Source organism: Pollachius pollachius (genome assembly GCF_949987615.1).
Source record: "Pollachius pollachius genome assembly, chromosome: 19".
In the NCBI taxonomy this organism is placed as follows: domain Eukaryota; kingdom Metazoa; phylum Chordata; class Actinopteri; order Gadiformes; family Gadidae; genus Pollachius; species Pollachius pollachius.
In genome coordinates this window covers 15,873,188-15,901,102 of record NC_136952.1, presented here as the reverse complement: position 1 = coordinate 15,901,102, position 27,915 = coordinate 15,873,188, and the positions used below count along the sequence as shown (strand labels likewise).

General features: G+C 44.1%; 2 protein-coding genes across 2 annotated transcripts in view; both read right to left on the bottom strand.

The window, feature by feature from the left end:
- dnmbp (dynamin binding protein) overlaps positions 1-5,440 on the bottom strand; it is a 43,096-nt gene extending 37,656 nt beyond the window's left edge. Inside the window, 1 exon segment of the mRNA XM_079757041.1 lies at positions 5,306-5,440. The gene's annotated coding sequence lies outside the window, so the exon portion shown is untranslated.
- Positions 5,441-9,788: 4,348 nt separating this feature from the next.
- Positions 9,789-27,915, bottom strand: cpn1 (carboxypeptidase N, polypeptide 1). Its single transcript, XM_079757429.1, has 9 exons — positions 27,301-27,915; positions 21,873-22,069; positions 20,243-20,398; positions 17,232-17,408; positions 16,600-16,711; positions 14,190-14,329; positions 12,006-12,105; positions 10,856-10,974; positions 9,789-10,602 (listed from the first exon to the last, which is right to left on the bottom strand). The coding sequence occupies exons 1-9, from the start codon at positions 27,542-27,544 to the stop codon at positions 10,492-10,494; spliced, it is 1,356 nt and encodes a 451-aa protein (XP_079613555.1). The 5' UTR covers positions 27,545-27,915; the 3' UTR covers positions 9,789-10,491.

Genomic DNA, 27,915 nt, shown 5'->3' with positions numbered 1-27,915 from the left:
CACTCTCTCTCGTCCTCCTCTCTCTGAACAAGGAAGGGCTAGGGGCCCTTCCTTGTTCGACCGTGGTTCTAAGTTAGTCATTACCGTCTACCTGTTCCAAACTCTGACTCAGACTCAGGTGTGTGCCGTGACAACCATCTACATTGCGTCTAAAGGGTCAACCCTAACTCATCTGTCCCTCATCCCTCCTCTGATCTCCTCCCTCCTCTTTTCCTTTAAGCTTTCAGACTCTTCTTTTTCAAATTGTAATGTAATTCTACAGACGCACACATCACTAGACGCACACACGTAAGCAACATACGGAGACACAGAAATACATACACACAGCAAACACCAAATACAAAGATCCACACACACTTGAATGCATGTCTAACACAAACACACCCCTAGACAGGCAAGCAGACTTTCCTGAACTTTCCAAATGACACACACACACACACAGGGTGGAGCTCTAATCCTGCATAAACATTTCCAGGGTGAGGAGGAACAGTCAGATGGAACTGTGCTGTGTTGTCAAGGGAACGGCTGGAATTGTTTGGGGGCCAGAGGGTTTTCCCTGTGAGGACCCAAGAGCTGTCCGTAGATATGCCACACCCAATCCTCAGAGAAGAGGACCTAACCATTTTCATATGTGATCTTATGTAACTGATTTTGATGGAATCATGTTCAAAACCTTTAACAAAAATGGTAAGTTTTACAAAAATAGCTGCTTCAAAGCTCTAAATAACCCAACCTTTATAAATGTCCCTAGTTAGGGAAATTAAAGAAGACTATTTCCCAAGTTTTGTGTTGCCAAAACAATCCACATGAAGACAGGAGGGCTTAAACGTGTAAATCTGAATAGATCTATGAAAATCGAAATATCTCATCTTAGTAAAAGTCAGAGACCGAACAGGCCCGACCAAGCTTCCCATTCCAGAAGGGACTCCCGTGGAAAAGGTTTGGAGGGGGTCATGACGTCCTGTCATGGTCGGAGGGCCATAGAGGGCTGGATAGTCTAGTGGTGGGGGCTTGTCTCCAGAACTTAATGCTCTGGGTTGAATCCCTGCAATGTCCGCAGGCACATTCTAGTTCTCGACAGGAGCAGCCTAGCCCCTACCTGCTTTTCATTGATGCGTCTTAAATAGACTCCATGTTGCTTTAGATAAAAGTGTCTGCTTTACTTTATTGCCTGACAATTTTCATTGATAAGGACAGTATAATTATTGTCATTTGGTTTGTCATGATTTAAGGCAGAGTACCCTTTAATCAATCCTAATCAATTAATATGAATCATGGACTAAATGTTATTGACCTTTTCCCTAATTAATAAAAGTTATGATTTCCACATATACATATAAAGTCTATAACATATAGGCTGACTAGGCTACTACATTGGAACCAAAATGATCATTTGTGAATAATATGACTGAAAAGCGGATAAAGTCAATTTATAACTTATAACAATTACATATTTAACATTCGGACAGAATATACAAATCAAGCTTATATTACATGTGACGAAACAAACACAGGAAGAAATTTGACCAAAGAAAACGTTCTAGCCCGATATCGAGTCATAAAGCTTTCCAATCAGGATCTAGCCAAACGCACACTAATGTTTTCCCTCCGTAAGCATCAGATCCTCGTTTCATGTCAGTCCAGGAACATTTTCTGCCTCGTCAGCGAGTAAACCAAATCCCTCATCTCACAAAAATGTTAAGCACGCTGTCATGCAATTCTATTGCTACCCAATACCTCTGTGTTCGCTGTGTGAAGTAAGCCGAAATAATGGAGCATTCAATTATGTCAAATGTACTGTTAGCTTAAGCTATTACAGCAGAGTTTCAGTCTCACAGACCCCTTCATTGAGAGGCTCTCATTCAGGAGGGAGGTTCTTCGGGCACACTTAGTGGGCATGCCCCCAACCATAAGCCATCAAACCCGCAAGGAAAATGACTGCTAACCCCAACCACCCAACCATCCAAAGGGAAAAGCAAGAAAGAAATGTTGAAAGAGCCAGGGACAAGAGATTCTGTCTTCCAGGATGTGAATGTAAGAGGTGCTGAGTGGGCAGTTGGCTAGGCTACACCGCAGTGCACCACTGTAAACTGCTAAGCTCCAAGTTCCTTCCTAAAATGTCAATGAAGCAAAGCGCGGCAACAACATTGATAGCATGTTGAGCTAGCTAACTTGTCTGCATTGATCGCCACCGTAGAGCTATGGCTATGACTTTAGTTACCTTGTCAAGTTACCTTGCCACATTTATTCATTTAGCTTTTATCAAAAGCAACATAAGTTATTTTTTCATGCATGCTAAGGAGTAGCTAGGAGGGTTGTTGGGGCATCTTGCTTCGGGATGGCTAAAGTGAGGTTGTTGACATTGGAGATTGAACCCACAACCTTTCGACTGGGAGTAAACCACTGTGACAAGCAGTAGACTATCCTGCCCCCTTCTTCCACCAGCAAACATGACAAATACATTACACAGGTGTGTATTTTCACATGCAACATGTTCTAAAGAACACACTCACGCATCTCATATCCTGTGTCACCAAATGTTGACACAATACGCAATAGATGATATCAATAAATAAGCTCAGAGTTCAACAACCATCCAAAAGGAGGAGTAGGCTAGGCTGTAGGAAGCTGATAAATTGTACTCCTAAAGTGTTTGACTGCCAAGGGCTAACTGAGAGGGATGGGTTTGATCCCCACATGTAGGTATACATGATGAGCAAAATGCTCAACCCCTTACTGCTTCTCCTTGATGACATGAATCTCCATGCACTCCATGTTGCTTTAGACAAAAGCATCGGCTAAATGAAAGGCCTGAATCTGACATAATACCCCAAAAGCATACACTGTGATTGTCTGTAGGTTAATACTAACATCAATACCCGTTATATCTGTATCCAAACGCAGTGGTCTATAAAACAGTTGGCCGGCTCAACCAAGCCTCATTACCATATAATGTAAAACACACCCATTGTGGTGACAATACATTTAAATACAAAGGCTAATAACTTCAACCGCGTTTGGGGATATGTGTATCATTCATAGATTACACTTTTTGAGTACACAGGCACATTCAGAAGTATTTTGAGGAGAGGAAGACGAAGTAGGATGCCCCATTAGCACGGGTCCTGTTTCACCTTGGGAGGGTGATGAAGAACAGATTGGGTTCCAGAATATTCCAATGATTGTAATGTCATGAGAGCCAAGAGATTGGTGGATGCTACTTTCCTTCCTGCTGGATTAAAGGTCAAGATGGCTCCACACTGACAACTACCGTCCCCACAAGCAGACATGAAAACCAAACCTTTTGGAACCAACTTTCAAAACACAAAACTGGACAGGTTCAAAAGTGCTGGGGGATCCGGACTTTTGATTTATAATGAGTCAGGAGTAGACAGGAGGGAACAAAGAAAGGAAGCAGCAAACATGGAAGAGTTAAGACCAACAGAACATGAACTTAAAATTGTTTTGGTGATAATAGATTAACGACGTGAAGACAGACATGATACTTCAATTAGTAGTTAGAATTTCGATTTGTTTTGATGTAAAGATACAGGCTGCTACATGTGATTGAGTTTAGCTTTTGAATTGTTAATTAGAGAATAAGCTTGAAAGACAATTTTCGAAGTTTGGTACTTTTTGGTAAGTCACCCGCCGCACCACAGGAGATGTTATCAGACAGAATCCCTCTAGTTACATCACATACTAAACACACCGATAAATCCCAAGCCCAAGGGCAGGAATGTTTGGCCTTCTGTCAGAAATACAGAATGTCAAAGCAGCTCTCAGGTCTGTCTGTAGCCATAGTAACTACTACTATGGCAACCAAGCTACACTGTTAATGGATGTGACTCCCTGTGTTTGCCGCAGTAGATGGACCCATTTCAAACGTAACGTCTCTATGCTTGTAACTACAAAACTATTACACTTGCCACAACAGACCTGGGTCTCTTGTCTCCAATCCCTTCCTCTACTAGTGGGTTTATGTTAATTTAAAAGCTTAAAAGTAACGCAGCATCTTTACTTAGAAATTTAGACCATTGTGTTCTCTAACTTATATCATATTATTGACCGGTGTAGAATAATTTGCCTAGTACGATATCAGATGACATCACACCTCCAGTTCAAGGCTGATATCATGTGTTGACCGAAAAGCAGTGCCATGTAGACCAAACAGAGGGTGTCATCAGCACCAACATTTGCATAAGGGATATGGCGAGTTCTAAATGTGTGATTTCCCTCTAACTACAGCACAGAGATAAACTCAACGACACTAACCAGTCATACTGCTGTCAAGCTCTGTGTATAATTGGCAGTATTCTGTATTGCATTGACAGTAGGATTTGCAACACTATATAATAAATACAAAATAACAAAATCTTAGATCAGTTATATAAAGAGCCAACTACAGTGAGAATAAGGCTTCTGATAAAGTACACAATGTCTAGAACAAGGTTGAGGTAGAGATCTTACCTCAAGCAATGAATAATGCATAGATCAACTACACACAGACACATGTAATTGAGACTGCCCGGCTTATTCAGTCCCAGCCCTCTCTGTCAACTGCTTGCTCTCCAACTATTTGTCTCGATGGCAACACGTTATATTGGTGAGCTCGTTAGAAGATCAAGTATTAAACCATTACACCAGCGTCTATCTCCAGGCCCATCAAAACATGTGAATGGACACGTAGTATTAATTGCACCAAAAATCTTATAGGACAGAAATTAATATTTGAAACGGTATTGGTACATTATGTTTCCTCAAACGAGTTTTTAGTCATCAATCAACCCCATGTCCATGTATGTTGTTGGTTCCCATGTACCCACTGGACCATCTGACACAGGGGCCACAGGTGACAGAGCATTGAGGGGACTTTTCCCAGACCACTTTAGACTAGGGGCCCTGATCTGATCAGATCAGATCAGAAAGGCCCCTGTTGGCCCGGATCATTCAGGTCACGTCTGTCCCTGATAGACGGGTACTTTGTATGCACAGAGCACACTGTATGAACGGTGGTCGTGCTGGGCTCGACCCAGAGATCTACGCCCTGTATCACTGCCAATCCATCTCGGTCGTGTATATGCTTTCAGATGCATGTGACGTTAGTCGTGAAACAAATGAGAAAAGTTGCGAATTGTCTTCTTTACGCTTCAAGAATTACACTTTTGGAAAGTAGACTGAAGTGGAAGTACACTGTGATATGCATTATCCGTCATGTTACTTCTATATTTCACCTAGAAAACTAAACTTCTTGAAACGAATCACTTCTAAAGAGTGTACAGATTAACTGCAATGCATCGCTTACCTGTACGCTTTCAAGTTTTCGTGCGGAAAAGTATAACGATCGGCTGTTAGATCCTTAGACCAGACATCCGACCCGTGGCCGCTGATATTGTGTCACTTTATTCTCTTAAGTTATGGTATCAACTTTAGCGACATAAGAATAGCCATGACTTTTTAACTTGAGATCACTAATGCGAACACTGGCGACTTAAACGAAGACTGTAGACCGTATGCCACACGGCAGGGGTGCTGCCGATGCTGAAGTCTCGACGGGATCAGCTGTCATCCCAGTAGAAGCTGAAACCACTGAACTGGTAGGTTCTCCGCTCTCCCATGCCGACGTGAACGCCTCATGGAATATAAAATGTGGAACGCCTCTGCTCTTAGGCTGGCTGAGATAGTGCCTGACCTAAAACTGATAAAATACTTGTATTTTATGAACCCTGCTGCAACACAGGGATTTGTTGTTTCTATGATGACCCTCAAAGACGTCCCTTCTTATATATCATATATAGCGTTATACAGAGAGTCGTTTATAGAGTTAGTATCAGATTACATTGGCAAACAATTGACACATTGACAAATGTATAGTAGGCTTATAGGCCTATTATATATTTCTTGATTTGTAGATTGATATCATTGATGTGAATTTTTCTTGTCCATTCATTTATTTATAGGCTATCATAATAATAAGGATATCATATTTTCATAATACGTTTCTGTCTAGGTTTGTACTTGGAAGTCTACTCTGTCCACACTATTATAAATAGAAAATTCGAACTGTAAACAGAAGCACAGGGTTTTAACGTGTGATATCTGGTGTGTGCAAATACTTTTGGCAGGGGAAATATTCTTTTGACAAGGGACTCTTGTATTTTCCTGTAGGAAGATATCACATCCTTAGCTTATCTTATTCACAGAAGTAAGGTTGTACGTGAGCTACAGCCTTAGTTACGACAGAGGTTAATGTCTGTCTATGTATGTGCGTGTGTGCGCGCGTGTGTGTGTGTGTGTTTGTGTGTGTGTGTACGTGTGCCTGCATGTATGTTCAGAGTGTGTGCATATTCAGTGTTTATGTGTATGTCCAGTGTGTGTGTGTGTGTGTGCGTGCGTGTGCGTGTGCGTGTGTGTGTGTGTGTGTTCTATGTATTATGTGCTGTGCCAGCAGCAACCGGGTTTCCTCATCTTTGTCAGGACAATTGGGGGAAGTGGAGTCCATCACAGTCAAGGATGTATGTAGCAATACAATATTTATGTATTAATAGGTCAAAGTCCACACTAGTCCATACATTAGTATACATTATAAGGTTTGGCTATAAAATAACACATTTACAATAGAGTTGGTATGGAGTGGATTTTTTATTTTTTTTATGATTTCAAGAAAACATTCAAATTGTCATGGAATTCAAAACTTGTGTTCATCCTTGTCGGGTCTTCATCAGGGATAGGAACCAACCTCATCAGACTGTGGGTTACAGATCACAGCCCTCCCTCCACACACACACACACACACACACACACACACACACACACACACCCACACACACACACACACACACACACACACACACACACACACACACACACATACACACCCCCCCCCCCACACACACACCACGCACACAAGCACACACAACACTATACACACACACTCACAGGCACACACACTCTCTCTCTGAATGTCAAACATGGACACACACACATACACTTTCTGAACACACAAAGTACACACACAAACGTAACCGTGTGCGCACACACATACACACACACATACACACACTACTGTACATGCATATACACATACATACTAACCCTTTTAAAGCTCATGACTACCAGTGTCCACCGTCCACAGCAGCACCTCCCCCAGTGCATTGTGGGAACATGTGATGACCTAGAGAAGTGTGGGGTTAAGTTCTTACTCATCGACGAGCGGGAAGAGCTCACCATGGGAGAGCTGTGTTTGTAAAATGTCACAGGTGGGCTTCATTGACGCCCCGTTTGACCAACACAGACACACACACACACACACACACACACACACACACACACACACACACACACAGTATAATTCACTGTATTCAACGAAGGCTCTAGATCAGTCGTATTATATAAATTGGGGTCTTTGTCCGCCGTACAGCGACCGGTCATTCAGAGAGACGTGTGGGTATGAGTTCTATTGTCCCCCCCCCGGACCACCAATGAATTGGCGGCCCGTTGTTTGTGACTAAAGTGAGTGCAGGGCGGCGTTGGCCAGCACACAGTCCAGCAATTGTTTTGGACCGCGGCAATCTACTCTGGCGTGTAGCGTCTGTGGGGGTGTTGGCGAGGAGGAGGAGAGGGGATGAACTGGCCACAACAGGCCAGCGACAACACGCAGGCCTGTTGTCTTGCTGCAGAGATTATGAATGTGATGATGTTTTATGATCATGACTCAGTGGTCATGGTTTAGGAAGTTGATTCGATCTGGGAGATTTAAGCAAATGCTTATCCCGCAAGCGTGATTGCGTGACACTTTGAAACTAATAACCAAATAATAACCAAAAACAATGTTTTTTTTAGATATTTTTGGGATAATTTGTTAAAAAATATAAGAGAGGTGTATTGTTGTTTTAAGCAGTATGTATTTTTTTCGGCAGTTTATCAGGCCCCTCGGGAAACTGGGACTGTAACAGTGGGTCTGGGCCCTAGTGGCCCAGCACCAGGCTCGCTGGTCGGACTCTGAGAAACAAACTGAATCATACTCAGATATTGTCCACAATAATCCTGCAAAGATTGATCCAATATTCAGAAATCATAACCTCTAGCAATCTTATGAAACACAATCGTTAAAGGGTCTATTTGCAGTCATATTTGTATTGGTCACAGCAGGCCAAGTAGTAGTAGTATTAGTGGTAGAAGTAGTAGGCGTAATATACGTTATACAATATTTTAAGTAACTGTAGTAGTAGTTTTTGCAGACAACAACAACAAAAAAGAAATGCTTTCTGCATGGAAATTTGTGACCCTAACCCTTGTTATTAGTTGTATTATTATGAGTAGCAATGGGAGAATTGCAATTCATCTTCCTAGTAGTAGCAGTATATGTAGTAGTAACAGTATTAGTAGCAGTAGTAGTGGTATAATTAGTATCAGTATTATTAGTCAAAGCCTACATCATCGTGTTTTTATATTTGTATACTTCCAAATGGAACGATCTGGCATGTTTTCAGTATTCTCTGCCTCATGGAAAGTTCTGGACTCGTTCAATGCGCCGCTGGGTGCCAACGGGCAGACCTCGGCTGGTTCCTGTTTGTTCCGGGACTATTGTTGTGGAAGCGCATTGTGTCCGCCACCACAACCGAAAGGTAAAGAGATGAAAGTTATCTTGCAGAGTAGTTTAGTCAAAAATTGTTTTAGGATTTGGTGGATGGATGACACTTTGGAAAGATCATAAAAATAAACAATGGTTCATCTTGAGGATGTCTCACTGATGGATTCATGGTGAGCGGAAGGGCAGAGTTTTGTAAAAGAGAGAGAGAGAGAGAGCGAGAGAGAGGGGTAGAGAGAGAGAGTGAGGTTATCATGGAATTTTTTTTTTGAAAAAGGCTGGTTCATGTCTGTACAACTCCCTCTCAATGTTTTAGAGTTTTATCCACATAATACAAATCCTAGTATATGAATGTTGATGTTAAACAAAACCCTGTTTCATTCTGAGGCTGATAATATTATACATATTTAGAATAATTACCTATGACTGGATGAATTAAGAGTATAGAGGGAAAACAAGTTCTAATCATTAATGATGAGGTGAGATTATAAATGATTCATTGAATGCTTACTGCAGATCTGATTATTTAATTCCAGGTCCCCCATGTTCCCGTTGGTAATCGCAAACATGCCGGGACCTAACCAGCTGATCTGTTTGCCTTGTGACGCAGTGAACCCTACTGGACGTCTACTGGAACACAGTTGCCTTGGGAAATATCCGTGTATGTAATGTGGTAGTAGTCGTAGAACTAGTAGCCTAGTGGTGGTGGTGGTAGTGTTACTAGTAGTAAGCCTAGTATTGAGCAGTAGTAGTAGTAGTAGTAGTAGTAGTAGTAGTAGTAGTAGTAATAGTAGTAGTAGTAGTAGTAGTAGTAGTAGTAGTAGTAGTAGTAGTAGTAGTAGTAGTAGTAATTACAGATAAGTAGAAGATTAAGGTACTTTCTTGACACCAGAAGGGGAATTAGGGTGGTAGTGATAGTAGACCCAGGTTTATTGCATAGCATGTTTTTTTCATAGTTTTTTGTTTGCCAGGTGGCCTTCTCCACCATGTTTTCAGTTTCATATTCGCTCCCACGGAAACTTTTGCATTAATTCAATGTGACGGAAGCTAAGGCACCTGCTCCTCTTTACCAGCAGATGGAAGTATAGTTAACCAAACAAGACATCTGTTTTATTGTACAATACTGGCAGCCATAGCCAATGAAGGAATGTTTTGTAGAAAGTTATGTATATAAAAAAAAGCAAAGTATTAAGACAGATGAATGTGAGTTTTCTTTATTTTTTATTTTTTATCAATTTATAATACTGAATGTAATAGTAATAGTGAATTTAGAACTTCTTTCACAACTGTAGCTTTGTCATGTTCAACAAAATCACAATTTATACATAAATACACATGACGCACAGTTTAAATGTATCTACAAAATATTTGGGTAATACAATGATTATTATAACACATCATGTATAATGATCATATATTCTCACAAAAATCAAAGGCCATATATGTGATAGTGTAAGGGTGTGTTTACGGATCTTTGAGTGTGTTATAATACCTATGTGTGTGTGTAAGTCTACGTGTGTTTGTGTGTGGCTCCCTGGTGAAATTTCGAACTCATATTTGCTGCACCCAAGAGACTTAAGGTTACTTTACTGTACGTTGTTTGTGAGTGCCATTGAGTGCAGGGCTGGAAAAGTGGGTGCACAAATGTTTGTGTGTGTGTGTTTATAAGAGAGTGAGGGAGAGTGTGTGTGTGTGTGTTGATCAGTTATAGGGTTTTCTGAGGGGACCGTGGTTGAGGCCAGGTGTGTTCATATATACATGGTGTGTGTGTCTTTGTATATGCGTGTATTGATGTGTGTGTGTGTGTGTGTGTGTGTGTGTGTGTGTGTGTGTGTGTGTGTGTGTGTGCGAGTGTGCGTCTGTGTGTTAATGCAAGCATGTGCGCGATCAGTGTTAGTGTCTTATCTGGGGCCCAACCTACTGGGGACCTTGGTAGAAGACAGGTTCTTCTTGCTGTGGTGATGCTTAGTGTTCAGGTTGTGCTTGGGTGCTACCTTCAGGTAGAAGTGGAGCTGGGAGGGAGAAGATAAAGTGAAGAAGCAGAGGGTTGTTTATGTTTAGATTTAAATATATATACAATATACATACACCACCAATACACCAATACACGGTGTTCACACATTTTCAAGTGTGCACCGCACACACACACACACACACACACACACACACACACACACACACACACACACACACACACACACACACACACACACACACACACACACACACACACACACACACACACAAACCCAGGGTAAGGGTTACCTGTATGGCCTCTGCGGGCCCCACGGTGACGGTGGTGGTGGAGGGGATGTACCCGGGGGCCGAGGCTGTCACGGTGTAGGTCCCTGGGAGCAGGAGCCGGTAGTAGTCGCCCTCCGGCCCTGAAGCAACACACACAACACTCAGTTTGTGTTCTTGGTTTGAATTAGTATTTCAATTTAATTTGTCCTGCTGTACCTGAACGCCTCGTCTGGGATTAATAAAGTTCTATTTTATTTGATTTTATCTTATATTTTCAAGTTAAACGTGTGGTGTCCTTTTAACAAAGCTTATTTGGTTGATGATGGCAAAATGTGACATTAGCAAACCTCTGCTAAGCATCATAATTCATACTTTTTTGGACTCATGGACCAGACTCATGGACCAGACTCATGGACCAGACTGTTAGATTTCATCTTATTTCTAAACTGTTCATATAGACTCTCCATTGTGTATTTTTTCCTCGTAGTAATAATTCTTGAAGTGGAAATCAAGGCAGTTTGACAGGTTGGATCAGAGGGTCGAATATAAGTTTTTTTTCGAGGATGTTATACAGCATGGGTACAGACTTAGGTAGAATAGACTATAGTGTAGGTAGGTGAGGAGTACTATACATAAGAAAACGTGAATAACAAAATTACAGAAGCATTCTCTCCCTTGATAAGGTATATGGCCCTGGCTATGTCCCAGACGGCTTGGGACCAGCCATTTGTTTCGTCCTTGTAGGGACATAAACAAATGGAGGATTGTTGGAAATAACCCCTCGTATCAGTTGGAGAAGCACTGGCATGTCCCCACAATAAGAAATGTGAACAAAGAGAGACACTTAAATACACCACTATTCTACGAGACTAGTGGACGAGAGACTCAAAGACCAGACCCATGGACCAGACTCTGATTTGTTGTAAGTCTTTACATCCATAGGCATTTTGGTTCCAGGTTCCAGAGTAATACACATTTGCCAATTGCTCTGGCGATGGCTAATTCAGTCCTGATTTCTAACCAAAATACATTAGAAGATAAAACGGCAACAACCTTTCCAACAAGAATTGTTTAAATAAATAAAAAAGAAGACCAAATCATTCTAAATCATCTAATGCATCTTTGTGTGACTTCTTAAAGGCGTGCGTCCTCCTGTGCTTCCTGTTCTTACCGCTGGTGACATCGTGGTTGATCCCGGACACGGCCACCTCAGCGTTGCCGATGGGATTGTTGTTCTCATCGTACACCATGCCTTTAATACCATGATGCACCTGGGTGAGAGAACAGCAGCAGAAGACAAAGGAGAAAAGCCTCAAGATGATGTTTGTTATCTTCATTTTAATTGGTTCAAAACGATGTGTCTTTCTTAAGGTTGATATGGAGAGTTATGGGGCATGTATTTGATTATTTATTCATTTCGATGTAGCAATAGTACAAATCATAATTGAGTAAACATTATTGGATTACATAAAATCCGATCAGAATGAATTATATGATATTATATTATACAAGAGTATATCAGATAAGATCAGATCATGTCAGATAGACTCCACAAAACAAACCCTGTATTTAGGCTCAACCTTATTTCTCACATTATGTTGGAACACGAGTTTGGTTTTCCAGTGTGTAGGACTAGCAGTAATGTACAGACAGTTCTCTTTTCTGAAGACACCTGAGGCGTCTGCTAAAGATATAGAAAGATATAGATACTGTTGGAGAGTTATAAGGGTGCTGTTGGAACAAACTGTTACTCTGCACAGTTCACTCGGAGGACAGCGTAGAAAGAGAGAGAGAGAGAGAGAGCGAGAGCGAGAGAGGTTAATTTCTCAGTTACTCCCTGGTGGATATAGAGAAAGCCATTAGTGGGTCTGTATCGCTGCGTTCAGTCATAGCTCCATGACAGGTGGGATAAAGTAAGGTTTGTCTCTGCATACCGCCACAAAATAAACCTTGTTCTCCACGCTTCAGAGGGTAGAATCAGTTTACATGCAGAGTATAGTATGCAGAGTGAACTAGACACTTGGCTGCTGGTTAAAGGGTAAATGTGTGTGTGTATGTGTGCATGTGTGTATATGCGTGCATGCATACGGAAGGCCAAAAGGGTAAAAACAACACCGTATTGTAAACGTGTATTCATCAAAATAAACATAAAATACAGCGTTTTTGCTGTAATGGGGCGTTGTTTATGGTGGTGTATTTTATTATGCCGTAAAACACGCAGATTTAGTGGATCAAATCTGTGTTTTCAATTCACATTGAACACAGTCTTAGTAGGCAGAAATATGGATCTGTATGCTACTGTATAAGAACTAAACGGAGACAAAACGCAGTGATTTAAGTGAAAAATGTATTGATTAAACACCCGATATAGCCTTGGCCTGCCAAGTGTAGTAAAGTGAATGCGCAGCGCAACTGAGAGAAAGATCATTATTTCGCCGGTGTAACTGGTGTCTGACTTTGGTTATTGTGGATTGGGGGAAGAAGGTTCATAATTACTGGCTGCGAGAATCAAGAGGAGGAGCTAATTTGCCTGTTATGAAAATTGAACGTGCAATATGATCTGTTCAATAGTGCGTTCAAATTACATTGATTTATATCAATGCACGTCTAATGAGGCGTAGTTAGGACTCTTTTGGCCTTCCATAGTGTGCGTGCATGCATTAGTGCTTGTGACGACTCCAGCCCTTCCTGCCTTGTTTGGTTGTTGTGTTTCTCCTGCTTTACTGTTGCAGGCATGTCTGAGTGAACAAAACAACATGCACCTGATGTTGACAAGGAGTATGAGTGCTGTCCTCGTTCCCTATTCCCTTTGTAGTGAACACTATATAGAACGCTATTTAGGGAAAACGTTGTTTTTTTTTCGGATTTGTATCTTCAAATTTCAGACAACGCTACAAAATGGCAACACCTTAAATAGTGCACTATATAGGGCAGAAGTGGACCAATAGGAACACAGTATCTCTCTTGGGGCTCACAGTTGGCAACCATGCTGGGCTTCATGGATGTCCTCCTTTCTAGGTTCTGTTATTAGTCTTGAGTTGGTTTGTACTTCTTAAACGCACACAAACACACACACACACACACACACACACACACGAACACACACACACACACACACACACACTAACACAAACACACACACACACACAACATCTTACATAACATTTGTCCATTCATACACCCATGACACCACTGATCAAGGCCTCTGGTCAACTCTGATTTACAAATAAATGCTGATCCTTGGTGTGTGTGTGTGTGTGTGTGTGTGTGTGTGTGTGTGTGTGTGTGTGTGTGTGTGTGTGTGTGTGTGCGTGTGTGTGTGTGTGTGTGTGTGTGTGTGTGTGTGTGTGTGTACCTGCTCTATGTAGGACACCAGGGCCTCGCGGTTCCCCAGCCACTCGCGGGGCAGGGCCGACTCGGGGGGGAACTTGTCACAGCTCAGCTCCAGGGTGATCTCAAAGCAGTTGGTGGACAGGTAGTTGAAGTCCTGCATGCCTGGGAAGCACACACACACACACACACACACACACACATAGTTAACAGAACTTATTTTGATGTGAGGACCAGCTTAAGTGCTGAGAAAAGAGGTAAATAATAAAGGTACTCATCAGTGGACAGGCAGGGCATTTTGGCTTCCCTGCTCCATTTTGTGATTCACTTAGTAAAGAAAGTTTATTTATGATAAATTACAGTTAAGGAGGTTATTTTATGTTAGTATATGCTACACGTAACCTCCTAAGATGGCGCAATTTGATTGGTTCGCTATCTTGAGATATTGGGCAATATCTCATGATTGAAATCTAAACCTCTGGATATTGTTTTCATGTGCGAGACGGTCGTCTCGTCACGCTAATAAAAACAAATAAACCGCCAATAAAAACAAATAAATCCTGTGATCTTGTTTATTTTTCGAGTGTTCACGTGTAGTATATACCAAAACCTCAGGCTCCGTGAATATAATAATTGTTAAATAGACTATAATTAAGGAGGTTAATTTATGATAAGCTATGGTTAAGGAGGTTTATTTATGATAGACGACGTTCACATCGATGTTAATTTGTAGCATCACACATAGATCACCAGACGTCAATGAATTGGAGGCAAAAATGTGAATCATGTTATGGTTGTACTCTTAATAATGTATCATTACGTTTTTATCTGTGCAGGAATCATTACAGTAAAGAGACTCTGAATGCATTATATTTCACTGAACTTTGACTAGATTTGCAACCGGGTTGGGAAGATAAACAATCAAAGAGAAGTAGGACTATGATGCAAGTAACATGAATCAGAAAAAACAGGACTCTGATGCCAATAACATAAATCAGAGAAGTGATGAAATCACAAAGTTACTTAAAAAGGAAGTTTCCAAAATACAATAAATAAATGTAATTCATTCAGAGAGAGAGACACTGGAAAAGAGACAGCGACTTCTCGGTAGGTTAACACTCTCAATCCTCTTGACAACTGTTTGAGACCAAACGCTGGAGTTGCACAAGCAGAGGAGGGGAAAATAAACTCAACGCTGAGCTCATTCAAACACCCGGTGCTGAGCTGGAGCAGGAGAGAGTGTACTGGGGGCAGATTAGGCCGAGCAAGGGTCCTCTTGAAGTTAAGCAAACATAACATGTCTCTACTACAGAGAGAATGTAGGTGTGGTGTTCACATCTATGCCAACAGGGGCATGAATCAAGCAAGAGAGAAAACGGAAAAGTACTACAGTATTCGTATACAAGTGGTCGTTATTATTTAAATCAAAGTTTTTCAGATTGTCGTGCGTAGATATACTGTGGCAGTTTATGTTAATAGTGGCTTATTTAGGAGATAACATCATTATTACCTTTTCATACAGGTCTGAGTTGTTAGAGCAATATTTGGGTGGATCCTAAGCCTTGTAAGCCTTGTTTTTCGGAAGGTTGTTGGCTATTTAAAGACACTACCTATGCTACCACTTCAGCTTGGATAGCGGTATTAACAACAATTAGCATTTGCATCATTCGATTTAAATATAAACGGTGCAGAGACCACAAAGTCAACAAGACGTTTAGCATTCGAAGCCGACGGTTTTCCACCAAACCCTGAGGTGGACCTCATCCGGGAAAACACGATCATCGCAACACAAAGTAAAACCAAAACCAAATAAAAGCCAACTTGAAACTACAAGAAAAAAAACCCCAAATAAAAGCCAACTAGAAATGGCTGTGTGAACTCTTCACTCTTCACCCAGCTAATCAAGATTTAACCAATAGACAGGGCCCCGCAGGGCCTAACCCTTGGTCCAAAGGGCTTCTAGAAAGATTAAACTGTAACATAACTGTTAGATAGGCAGTTATTCAAAGTGCTCTCAGCCAAGTGCTTCATTAAAGGACTATGGACGCTTTTACTGTCTTCTCGCTTCTCCCCGTTACTGTTGTGATTTGGACATAATCTGTTTTCCGGTTGTGTTGCCCTGCAAATTGTTGCTTAATATTTGCACTCTGCACCCAACATGAATGTAATATTTGCTCCTAGTTATTCCTGGAATTTGCTCACAGACAGACAGAGAAAGTAAAAAACGTCTGAGAAAATATTTCTGTGAGAAAAAAAGAGGAAATATCAGTTTTCCTGGCAGCCCAGCCACAAGAAGCAAGGGCAAGAGAGTTTAGGCATCAGAAAGTGATGGAGGGGGGAATGGAAAACGTTTGAGTTCCATGTTGTGTTTCTGACATCTTTGTTGTTCTTGGCTTGAAGGGCTGGCTGTTGGTGGGCTGGGGAGGTGGTCTTACCTTTGGACAAAGAGTACCAGCTGGCCCCATTGGTTATCCCCTCCTCGAAGTAGTCTCCGCAGTTCCAGCCCTCGTGCATCCAGCTGTGGGCGTACGAGTAGGCTTTGGCCAACTGGCGTTTGGAATAGAATCAGGTTCAGGTTTAGGTTCATGTATTAGATTTGCATTGAGGTTTAATGTTAGCTGTAAATCCACGTTTAGATTTATAATTTCATTCATGTTTACAATTAGATTAAATGCTACATTAAGATTCAGATTTAGATTTCGAATTAGATTTCGAATAAGAGATTCAGATTCAAATTCAGGAACAGTAATCATTTGCATTTTGTTCTAGATTCATATTTAGATTAATTTTACATTGTGTTAGGATCAGATTTAGAGATGATTTAGGCTTAAATTGCAGCTAGATTTAGTTTCGGAAACAAATTCAGACGAAGACCAAGATGAGTCCTAATAGTCACACGTGAGACAGAACGAGATCCATAAATGCTTTTCATGATTATTCCTGATGAAAAGCGGGATTAAGAAATCCGATGATTCGCTAGCATGCACCACTTTAAAAAGCAGTGTGGTGAAGACATCTACGCAACCTCATTCAACAGTAGGCCTCTGATCGGAGGAAGTAACGGTACCTTCTTAAAGATCTTGTCATCAGGCGATGCAGCGGAGGTGACCCGGCCCCGGATTCGGGGGTCTCTGGACTTGTCGAAGGGGTAGTTGGCCACCACGGCCCCCCCGTGGAGGTTGGCTGACAGCACAAAGTTGTAGTTCTGCATCCACTTGATCACCGCCATGGTCTCTGGCTCCACCTGAAACAGACGACACCGTCAAGATGGACGCTAAGTCTGGACCACATCGACCTGGACTACATCGACAGATTGATAATGGTGGCGAAGAATTGTGGCGCCAGAATGTAAAAGGTTGGACCCCCATGTCCACAGTCTACCTGTAGGCATCTAAGAGCAGGAAGGCACCTGAGTGGTTACCTGCCCCTCAATGACACGTATCCTCACCTCAAGAAGCTTTGGATAAAAGCGCCTGCTAAATAGGAAACACTGAATAGTTGCACTTTACGAATGGAAACTCAACCCAGGGAAAGAATTGACTGGAGGCCCAGACGGGCGCCACCAGGTCTATTTCCAATCACGTTCCACTAGAGGACAGAGAGGCAGAGGGCTGTCTCCAGCTAATTGGGTCGCTGCCTTGCTGTTTCTAAGGAATTGTATGCAAAATATGTAAGCTGGAGTTTCCCCTGACTCTGCAGGCTACGGTTTGGCTGCGTGAAATTATCCACATTAAAGAACTAATGACATGTAGCTCATGTTCCTCGCATGTTGACTTAACAGTGGCCTTCAGTACCCTTCTTGAAGTAGGCCACTGTTTGAGGGGGGCGAATCTACAGGCAATCCAAACAATAAGCCAATGCTTATCCAAAGACGGCTTAGGTATATTAATTAGGGTTAAAACAGCCATGCAGTAGCAGAGCATACCCTTTGGGGCTTTAGCACACAGAAATCATTCAACATTCAGATTTAAACATAATCACAGCTCATAGTTCAGTATGGCTCCAATAGATACTATCAATATTCATTGATCACATCAATGGTTACCGAGTGAAGAGTTAGAAAGTCAGTCCACTTTGTAATTGTCAAAGCAGCTTTGTGACGTATTCTGTCTTCCCCTCTAATGACGGTCTCCCATGGAAACTTAGCCTTCATGTTTAAAATAACCAGCTGGCCTCCTCCACAACATCAACAACCTGGCCTTCAAACATACCATCATCAGCCTGGGAATGGAAGGAGCCAGACTGTTTAAAAGGCTCTGCCACCAATCAGGGGCTGATTGGTTGGAGAGGGAGGGAGGGAGGGAGGGAGGGAGGCCTCACCAAACCACCAGCGGTTAGTAGCCATGATCTCTCTCCCTTATCCCAGTGATGTTTACAGGATAATTTACACCAGGCGTGTCTTTGAAATAGTGTCCATGTCCTCATTTGAAATTGCAGTTATAGGTTCAGTTGAACCGCTGTGTTAAACTTTGACCTTTCTTACCCACTCAGCCCATCCCCTTTTGAGGGACTGATTGAGATCCAAAAATAGGTGCAATGGCTCGAGCGCTAGCAAAACAACTTCTTGAGTGTGTTACTGTTGTGCTACGCAAAGCTTTACGTGTATTTAAATAGAAGAGAAACAACTGACTCACACTGTTCCACAAACACACACAAACTGTTTGAGACCACAGTGCAGCAGCAGTGGCGTCCTGCTAGCTGGAGGAACCTTCACATTCCACTCTGAGCTGCCAAGTGTTTTCAGAGGCGCTGATGCTAACTGTGGCTCTCCGCTGAAGCCACGAGTAGACCAGAGGTGCTCCGTGTCCCCGACCAGAGAATTGAAAGAACAATAAACAGTGCTGACTGGCTTCCAATTGGCTCGTGCCAGATCTCGGTGGCCAATGAAAGCGTGTTAACCTTGGACCTCTGATGGAGGACCTAGGAGTTGTAATTCTTGTGGGTGAGAGGATGGGGTGGGGGTGGGGGGGGTCTTTTATACACATATTCGTGGGAGGTGGGGGCTGTGGCTGTTACACGTTAGAGAAATGTTATGCTAGCTTCCATGCAAGCTGGCTACCTTGGCATCACCCTGGTGGAAGAAGGTGTTCAAAAGCAGCGTGTGTGTTTGTGTGTGTATACTAGTGTGAGAACAAGGTTAGTCTCAGTAGATATTAGTGTGAGAACAGGGTTAGTCTCAGCAGACACTAGTGTGAGGACAGGGTTAGTCTCAGCAGACACTAGTGTGAGGACGGGGTTAGTCTCAGCAGACACTAGCGTGAGGACAGGGTTAGTCTCAGCAGACACTAGTGTGAGAACAGTGTGAGTCCAGTAGACACTAGTGTGAGAAAAGTGTGAGTCCAGTAGACACTAGTGTAAGAGCAGGGAGAGTCCATCAGTAGACACTATTGTGAGAACAAGGTTAGTCCATCAGTAGACACTAGTGTGAGAACAGCGAGAGTCCATCTGTAGATACTAGTGTTAGAACAGGGTTGGCATGTAACAGCCCATTCCATCCGTGGGTCGCTGGGAGCCTGGATGGAATTAGCTGCTGCTGTGAGAAAAACACACAGCCGTCCTGGGAGAGCAGTCCAGGCCTGTGCTCCATTTGGCTGGCTTGTGTGCCCTATATACGGCACTATTTAGGGCGTCACCATTTTGTTGTGGACAAAAGTGGTGGTCTACATAGTGCACTGCTTAATACCCACAATGCAACGGGACGGAAGTGTACAACCGATGCACATTTGGGGAACAGGAACAGTTTGGGAGGATTTCTGGGGGGGCAGGGCCACGGGGTTAGTGCTGGCTCCATTGGACGGCTGATTGGCCCTCCCAGTGTCGCTCCCATCTTTCACTAGCCAATCCAATGACAGGGATGGTATAATATTGTGTTAAGTATTAACTTTTACTGAATCTACAGCTGTTTCTATGGTAGTGTGTGTGTAGGGGTTAGTTGTATGGGTGTGAGGTGTACGTATGTTTGTTTGTGTTTGTCTGTTAGGTGTGTGTGTGTGTGTGTGTGTGTGTGTGTGTGTGTGTGTGTGTGTGTGTGTGTGTGTGTGTGTGTGTGTGTGTGTGTGTGTGTGTGTGTGTGTGTACCTGCTGCTCCCAGTTGTCGGGCAGAGGGAGGTGATGGTTGCGGCCGCTGGTCTTCTCGTAGTAGTACATGAGGCCGTTGAGGTCCGGGAAGTTACGGTTCAGATCCATCTCCCTGGCGTTCCCCCGGCCCACCAGATATCCGTTGAACTCTGGGCCCTGTTGAACACACACACACACACTCACACAAACCACACACACACACACACACACACACACACACACACACACACACACACACACACACACACACACACACACACAATCAAACACTCTAGTTGGTTCTAAAGAGCAACGATACAATCGACCATCAAAGCCAAGAAAAAAATCTAAATTAAAGGTTATTGCTTTCTGCAAAAAGTCTCTCATTGGCTAGGGCTGGTGCCCGATGACATCAGTTGGAACCAGTTTCTGATTGGCTGGGGCTGATGCCCAGTAACAGGAACACTTGGAGCCAGCTGGAGCCCAACAGAGAGGAACCATTGCAATATATCTGAGGTTCACCAAGAATGAAGCCTGACTGTTTAGAGTTGAGGGTTTGGTTACCGTTGCTCTCTTGCAGACAATAGGGGACATCCAATCCCCCCCACACCACTTTCTGCACTTTCAGTTTTATTATCTTTTCTAAATCCAGGTTTTGCAAAAGTACATGTTGAAATGGTCTGGTTTAGAGCATTCTGGTTTACCACCTTGTATTGTACTGTAATCATTATGTACCATATGGTGTGTTATCTATTGTATATTCTATGACGAGCCGTTGGTCCTAGGATCCTTACATAACTCTGTTATGTAACATGTTCCCTGATTTATCTCTGAAGAGGTAAACAACTAAAAGATGTGGGTCCAGGGCGAGCTGGTTGGAGGAGGTTACCGTGTGGTTTCTGTGCGTTTCTACCCCCCCCCCCGCCTTCTCCCTCCAAAGGAAAAGCACAATGGACCTCTGTGTGTGTGGACGGTGGTGGGCGGGTGGGGTAGGGGTTGGTAGGGGTGGTGCTTGTGTTCCCTGACACGCCGGCGCCTCGCAGCCAGCGACCAGCCGCTAAATTACAGCGGGGCACGCAGGTCCTAGGCCCGCCGCGCCTGAGACACGCGCGCAGAGCACCGCACGCACACACGCACCCGCATGACGCGCAGTTAGTGAGTCCTCCAGACGTGTGTGTGTGTGCATGTATGTGTGTGTCTAGGTAAGCCGCACACTTTGTGAGGTAATGATTAGACACCCCATGACACACACACACACACACACACACACACACACACACACACACACACACACAAATATCAAACTTAAAATGCAATCATTCCACATTCTGACACAGGTTTTAACTTTGACCACCACCACCACCACCACCCCCCTCCCTCTCCTCACCTCCACCCCCCTCCCTCTCCTCACCTCCACCCCCCCTCCCTCTCCTCACCTCCACCCCCCTCCCTCTCCTCACCTCCACCCCCCCTCCCTCTCCTCACCCCCCCCCCCCCCCCCCCCCCTCTCCTCACCACCTCCACTCCCCCATCGTTTCCTAACCTTCTCTCTCCCAGAACCACCCCATCAACCGTCCAGCTGTGTGTGTGTGTGTGTGTGTGTGTGTGTGTGTGTGCGTGTGTGGGGGGGTTGTACCCGTGTTAGCCGTACCTGCCTGGCGGCGACCTCGTAGCCGTCGGGGTTCATGGAGGGCAGGATGTGGATGCGCGTGTCGTGGATGAGCTGCTGGATGCGGTGGTTTCCGGCGCGGTACTCCTGGCACAGGAAGGCACACAGCTGGATGAGCAGCTCGCGGCCCAGCACCTCGTTGCCATGCATGTTGCCCACGTACTTGAACTCCGGCTCCACTGTGAGGGAACGCATACAAAGCATTAAGGGTGCATGAATGTTAGCGTTTTGGCGGAAGCTATTACTTCCTGTGAGTGGTGTAGGCTACACCAGTTAGCTTTCCCCCGGAGAGACAATAATAAGACAATGACAAGAAGAACCACATCCAAGATTGAGATGAGAATACATTTGGAGTTTTCTGACAAAGAATTTGACAAAGTATTATACACAACGTGTAACGTTGACAGGTATCTCTCTGTCGGAAGTCCCTCCCTCTTTCTCACCACTAAACACGTGACTGAAAGTGATATCGCTCTGTCCGAAGAATTTTAGGAGGTCCCATCCTCTTTCGCCAAGAGACAACTTTCAGAGCGAGATAGAGCAGGTTGGCTGGTAACCGGAGGGTTGCTGGTTCGATCAGAAAGAGCAGCAGTTTAGCTGTATCCCCCCTTTTCATCGGTATTGCCATACCATTATATTTACTGCAATATGTTTCGGGCAGAAAGGTAATCGTTCAAGTTAACAAACGAAAACAATGTCCAGTGGCAAGAGGTATGCAAAGGAAATGTCAAATGTCAGGGTAAAAATAAACAGAATGACACCAGCCTGGTCCAATAAAGAGCAGGAAGTCTTTGCACACAAACACATTGAGGTCATATATGGACACGCACTCACACACACAAATACACAGACAAACATTCACACTGATGCACATAGACACACACACACACACACATGCACATAGAAACACACACACACACAAAACACACACTCAGGGGCATGTTCATGCATGCATACATATACATAAGTTATACAATACAAACATTAACATACATTTGCATTTGTCTTCGTCTGCATAAATGCATTTAGAATGACTTGAATGTGTTCCTGTTCTTCTTTTTCAGTCCTGTTGTATTATTGTCCTGTGTGTATTTATGTATTCTAGTCCTTAATAGTGTTGTATTTATGTATTCTCGTCCTTGAAAGTGTTGTATTTATGTCTTCTAGTCCTTAATAGTGTTGTATTTATGTGTGCTTGTCCTGTGTGTTGTATTTATGTGTTCTAGTCCTGTATAGTGTTGTAATTATGTGTTTGTGTCTTGTATTGTTTTGCATTTATGTTTTCTAGTCCTGTTTAGTGTTGTATTTATGTGTTCTAGTCCTGTGTGATAGTCGTGTTTGAAGAAGTTCTATGTACAGAGCTGTATTTATGTGTCCAATCCTGTATAGTGTTGTCTTTATGTGATCTTGTAATGTGTTGTAGTGTGTGTTCTAGACGTGGCTTCTGTCCTGTAATTATCAGTCTCTGAAGCCTGCCTGAGGATTTTGCCAGCAATTTGTTTCAGGGTATAAAACTCTGTAATTTAAGCATCGTACTTTGCACACACTTAAATTAGACACTGTAACGGTTCAGCACTGAGCATTTCAAAAAGGACATGCTCGCTTCAAAACAGTATCTAAACTTTCCTGTACACAAAACCTTTCTACCCTGTCTTTTAACGTAACAAATAAAATTCCCTACCAAGCAATCCCTATGGCTACTCTGCATTCTAACTTGTTTGATAGCAATGCTGGATTATCATTGTATGCTTTGATAAACTTGTAAGTCAACTTGGATAAAAGCGTCTGCTTAAAAAAATGAGTCAATGTTAATTATTGCAGAAGCTTCTCTCCAAAGGGATTTACCCTGAATTCCGATCCATTCAGATCAATGTCCTTTAGGAGCCACACGTCACTCACTGGCTCCCGGTTTATGTCCCCACATGTCTATTGCTGTATGTGCGGTGTTTCATTCTGGGTCTTGTGTGCGTTTCACAAGACATCCCTCTGGGTTTCAGGAGTTCAGCGCTGTTGTGAGTGTCTCTGATTGGCAGGTCTGAAACCACAGAGCAAACCAGCCCAATGACGCAGGGAGGAGGAGGAGGAGGAGGAGGAGGAGGAGGAGGTGGAGGGACTATGGGAATGTGAGTTGGAGCTGGCGTGGATTATTTGGATATGGTAATCATGCTCTGCTGAGACAGCCACCTATCCAAACACCCCCCCCCCCCCCACTCTCTATATGCATACGGCTGTTCAGTGCCAGCTCAGATCCTGGGGGGGAGGGGGGTTGATGGGCAGGGGAGGGGGGGGGGGGAGGTTAATTAAACAGCACTGAAGCACAATTTGGAGCCGGAAGCCGAGGCCGTCTTGTCCAGCTAAAACATTCATCCTAGTGGAGGTTTAAAGTGGTTCTCCACCTCCTTTACTCTTGGATTGAAGGGTTTGGGGGGGGGGGGGGTCCAGCTCTCTGGATGTGGGCCCTCTGCAGCCCGTCCATTGTTACGGATGGAATTTGTAGTTTCTAACATTTGTTATCAGATGTCATACAAATAGAACAATATAATACTTTTTTTAAATTTAAGAAAACAGATACATTTCACCTTAATTGTAGATCTATACTGTATGTGTGCGGTTGTGTGTGTGTCCGTGTGTGTGTGTCTTTGCATGTCTGTGTCGAGGTAGTCGTGCGTACTTGTTTGTTTTTGCAGAAATGGACTTGCCTGCATTCAAGCGGTGTGTATGTTTGCGTGTGTGTGTGTGTGTTTGTGTGTGTGTTTGCGTGTGTCTGAGTGTGTGTGTGTGTCTGATGTCATTCATGATGACTGACGGAACGACGGCATTCAAAACACAATGAGAGTTCTCTGCACATCGCGTTCCCCCTCCCCCCTTAACTAATCTATCCTCCAGTCTGACCTACTGACCCCCACCTACCCCCCAACCCAGGTCCAGGAAACAAAACGCCTAGCTCAGCAATGCATGCACTTGTGGAGTGTGTGTGTGTGTGTGTGTGTGTGTGTGTGTGTGTGTGTGTGTGAGAACAGCGTGCACGGCCCTGACCACCCCTAGACTCAACTCTTCCCAGCTCTGCTCCTATAGCCGCTAACAACACACTTCCTGTTGTTGCCGGGAAACACCCTCACATCCTTCTATTCTGGCGCCGGAAGCGTCCAGTGAGTCCACGCGGCGGCTCGCCAGAGACAGGCAGTGACGGCTCCAGCAGGGAAGAACAAAACAACTCAGGGGGGAGAAAGTACATCTCCGCTGAAGTCATGGCTCTCCTCTGGTTCAGGTTGTGTTGTGTTGTCGATTATCTTGTGCGTTCATGAGGAGGATGATCTCATTGTGGGTTGAAAAGAGAGGGAGGGTTGGCTTTATGGCTCTTTCTATTAATGTGCTAACCCCATATGCGGTGTGCGTTGTAGTGACAGCAGGTTTGATTCCGACCGGTGCTCCTCTGCTGCATGTCATCGCCTCAGTCTTTCTTCTTTTGAGTAGAAATTTGTTATGCCTTCGGGAACAGGACGGGGACAGGAGACTGGGTCGAGGAAGAGAGGGAATGACGTGTAGCGTCAGAGCAGTAGGATAGGTCAGCGTCCAAACGGGGGTGGCTTGAAGGCATGTGAGCCAGGTGGTTAGCAGGGCGCTAGCTGCATGCTGTTGTGTTGTCCACTTCAACACGATGCATGCTTGTGTTGGGGCTAGCTAGGGTGACCACGGTTCATGGAGAGGCGCTGGCATCGCTGACGGTCTCCGGTATGTTCCATGGCCGAGGCTTCCAAGGCAGAGTGTTGGTTCCAATTGTGTGTTGACGGTCCGGGAGAACGGATTTAGAGACATCAATTAAAAAAAACAAACCTTGAGAGACCAAGATCAGCCAGTGTTGTTCTGGTTTTGGTTTCTCTTTTCGTCGTAGCGATCTGCCATGTTGTCTCCATAGACCCTCACATGCAAACACACACACACACACACACACAAACACACACACACACACACACACGCACACACCATGTTTCCATCCACATCAGTGAGGCAACAAAAACATTGGAAATCAACCGCAGATGTCCCACACAGACTCAATCTTTTGTCTGTGCTCCCATTGTTTGAGAACAATCTTCAAAACCCATCCCAGCGAGACATCTTGAACGCTTTCCCGACAAATTGTCACCCCCCCAGTGATGGAGAGAGAGAGAGAAAGAGGAGAGAGAGAGAGAGAGAGAGAGAGATAGAACCCATCCAAGGGAGCTATATAATAATTTGTTCTTCAGAAGAACTAGGAACCACATAGCAACATGCGATCCAGAAATATGACCCACAGAAGGAAAACCTCACATTCTCTCCCTCATCTGCAGTAGTAATCCACAGGCCCCCCACAGTTCAGTTCAGCCTGGCACGCAGAACATGCATACCGACAGCCAACAGGACTATGTTTGAGTCCTTGATTTACCTCTGGTTCTCTAGCCAGAAAAGGGGACGATACAAACAAATTTCCCTTGTGGGATTAATAACGTACAGCTTGACAAACACACTTAAACACAGACATGCCTAAGAGCTGTTGACCAGTTTGCCATTGATACTTTGGATTAAAAGCCTAAAAAGCCTTAAAAAGAGATTCCTTTCCTTGAATACACACACATGTTTGGTATCTCAGATCAACCAACAAAGTAAACATTTCCTGAGAGGAGCTTGGTGTTCTATTCTGAGATTAGTGTTTACTATTTAGTTATCTAGTTGTACTTTTACAAGATATGTCAGTAAGTAGCATGGATGGGTTAGGTCATCCTACCCTAGGATACCTGCTGGTAGGCTGCAGACTTTGTGGATCAAAACCAGAACCTTTGGGCTGGGACTCACACGCTAACCACTATAGTACCCCCTGTAACTGTCCTGTGTTAGATGTTAAGGTGCTTCCACAGCCCAGAAGAACCCCAACAAACACCCCATCGGGCCAGTGTGCCATACCCGTGGTTGGCGGTTGGCTGTCAAACTAAGTCTCTTGTTGGTAAGCAAGAGACAGCAAGTGTCCAATTCTACAGTTGGGTGATGCACCCTTAGATGTTTAGTTTGGTGTTGTGTTGTCCAGTTCCGGGCTAGAAAGTCAGTTCACTGTGTTTTACAATCAGTTTGGAGTGACTCACACAGATTTCTTCATTGTCTATCAAATGTCATGAAAGAAAACCGTCTAAAGGCACACAACTACAAAAAAAAGAATCAAACCATATAAACAGCAACATACAATTTACTAAAATAAAATGTAACTGGAGTGAGTCTGGGGGTCTGGTGTGGGTCGAGTGCAGTTTTACACGTCAATTCATTAACCGGACACACAGTCAGCTTGCTGCCAAACTGTCAGTAAGGTGATCTGATATTCACGCTTGTGTGTAAAAAAAAAAAAAAAAAACGAGAACCGGTGGGCGAAGGGAACCCAACTCACGTGCTTCGTGGATGCCGGGGTTGTCGCTGAACTCCAGCACGTACAGATGGCGTCCCTCCACGCTGCGGCCGATGCTGTAGATCCTGGTGATGTAGGGACACTCGTTCTGCACGGCGAACATGGCGCGCACCATGTCCTCATAACGGTGGTGCTGGAACTCAGAGCACTGGGCCAGGGCACCCAGGGACCCCAGGAGACCCAGCAGGAGGGCCACCAGCTGGGCAAGGTTCCGGCTCTGCTCCATGGCTCTGGTTGTGGCCCCTAAGTTTCCCTGTTGCTCCTCAGCTCCTCAAAGCTTGGGGGGAGAGGTGTGAGGGGGTGGAGGGTGGGGGGTGGGGTGGGGGGGGGGGGGGGGGGTGGGGGAGAGACGGGTTCAAGGGGAGGAGGGGGTTGTTGGTTCTCTTCTGGTTTTTGTGAGTTGGTTTCTCGTGGTCAGAACCAGCCGTGGAACTCCTCTGGTTCTTCTTCACTCACTGCATGGACCTTGAAGACAAGCCTCCACCAAGACCCCAACTGCTCCCGTTCCTTTACGTACTCGCTCGCCCTCTCTCCCTCTCTGGCGCTCTCTCTCTTTCCTGCTCCCTGCCTCATGCACACACACACACACACACACAC

What these genes read in the sequence shown, in the direction of transcription:
- cpn1 (XM_079757429.1), bottom strand. Translation starts at nt 27,544, where the DNA reads ATGGAGCAGAGCCGGAACCTTGCCCAGCTGGTGGCCCTCCTGCTGGGT. An exon ending in CCGACAACTGGGAGCAGCAG is followed by an intron (nt 17,409 to 20,242) that starts GTACACACACAC and finishes CGTCTGTTTCAG; the next exon opens with GTGGAGCCAGAGACCATGGC. An exon ending in TGGTGTCCTACATAGAGCAG is followed by an intron (nt 12,106 to 14,189) that starts GTACACACACAC and finishes TCTCTCACCCAG; the next exon opens with GTGCATCATGGTATTAAAGG.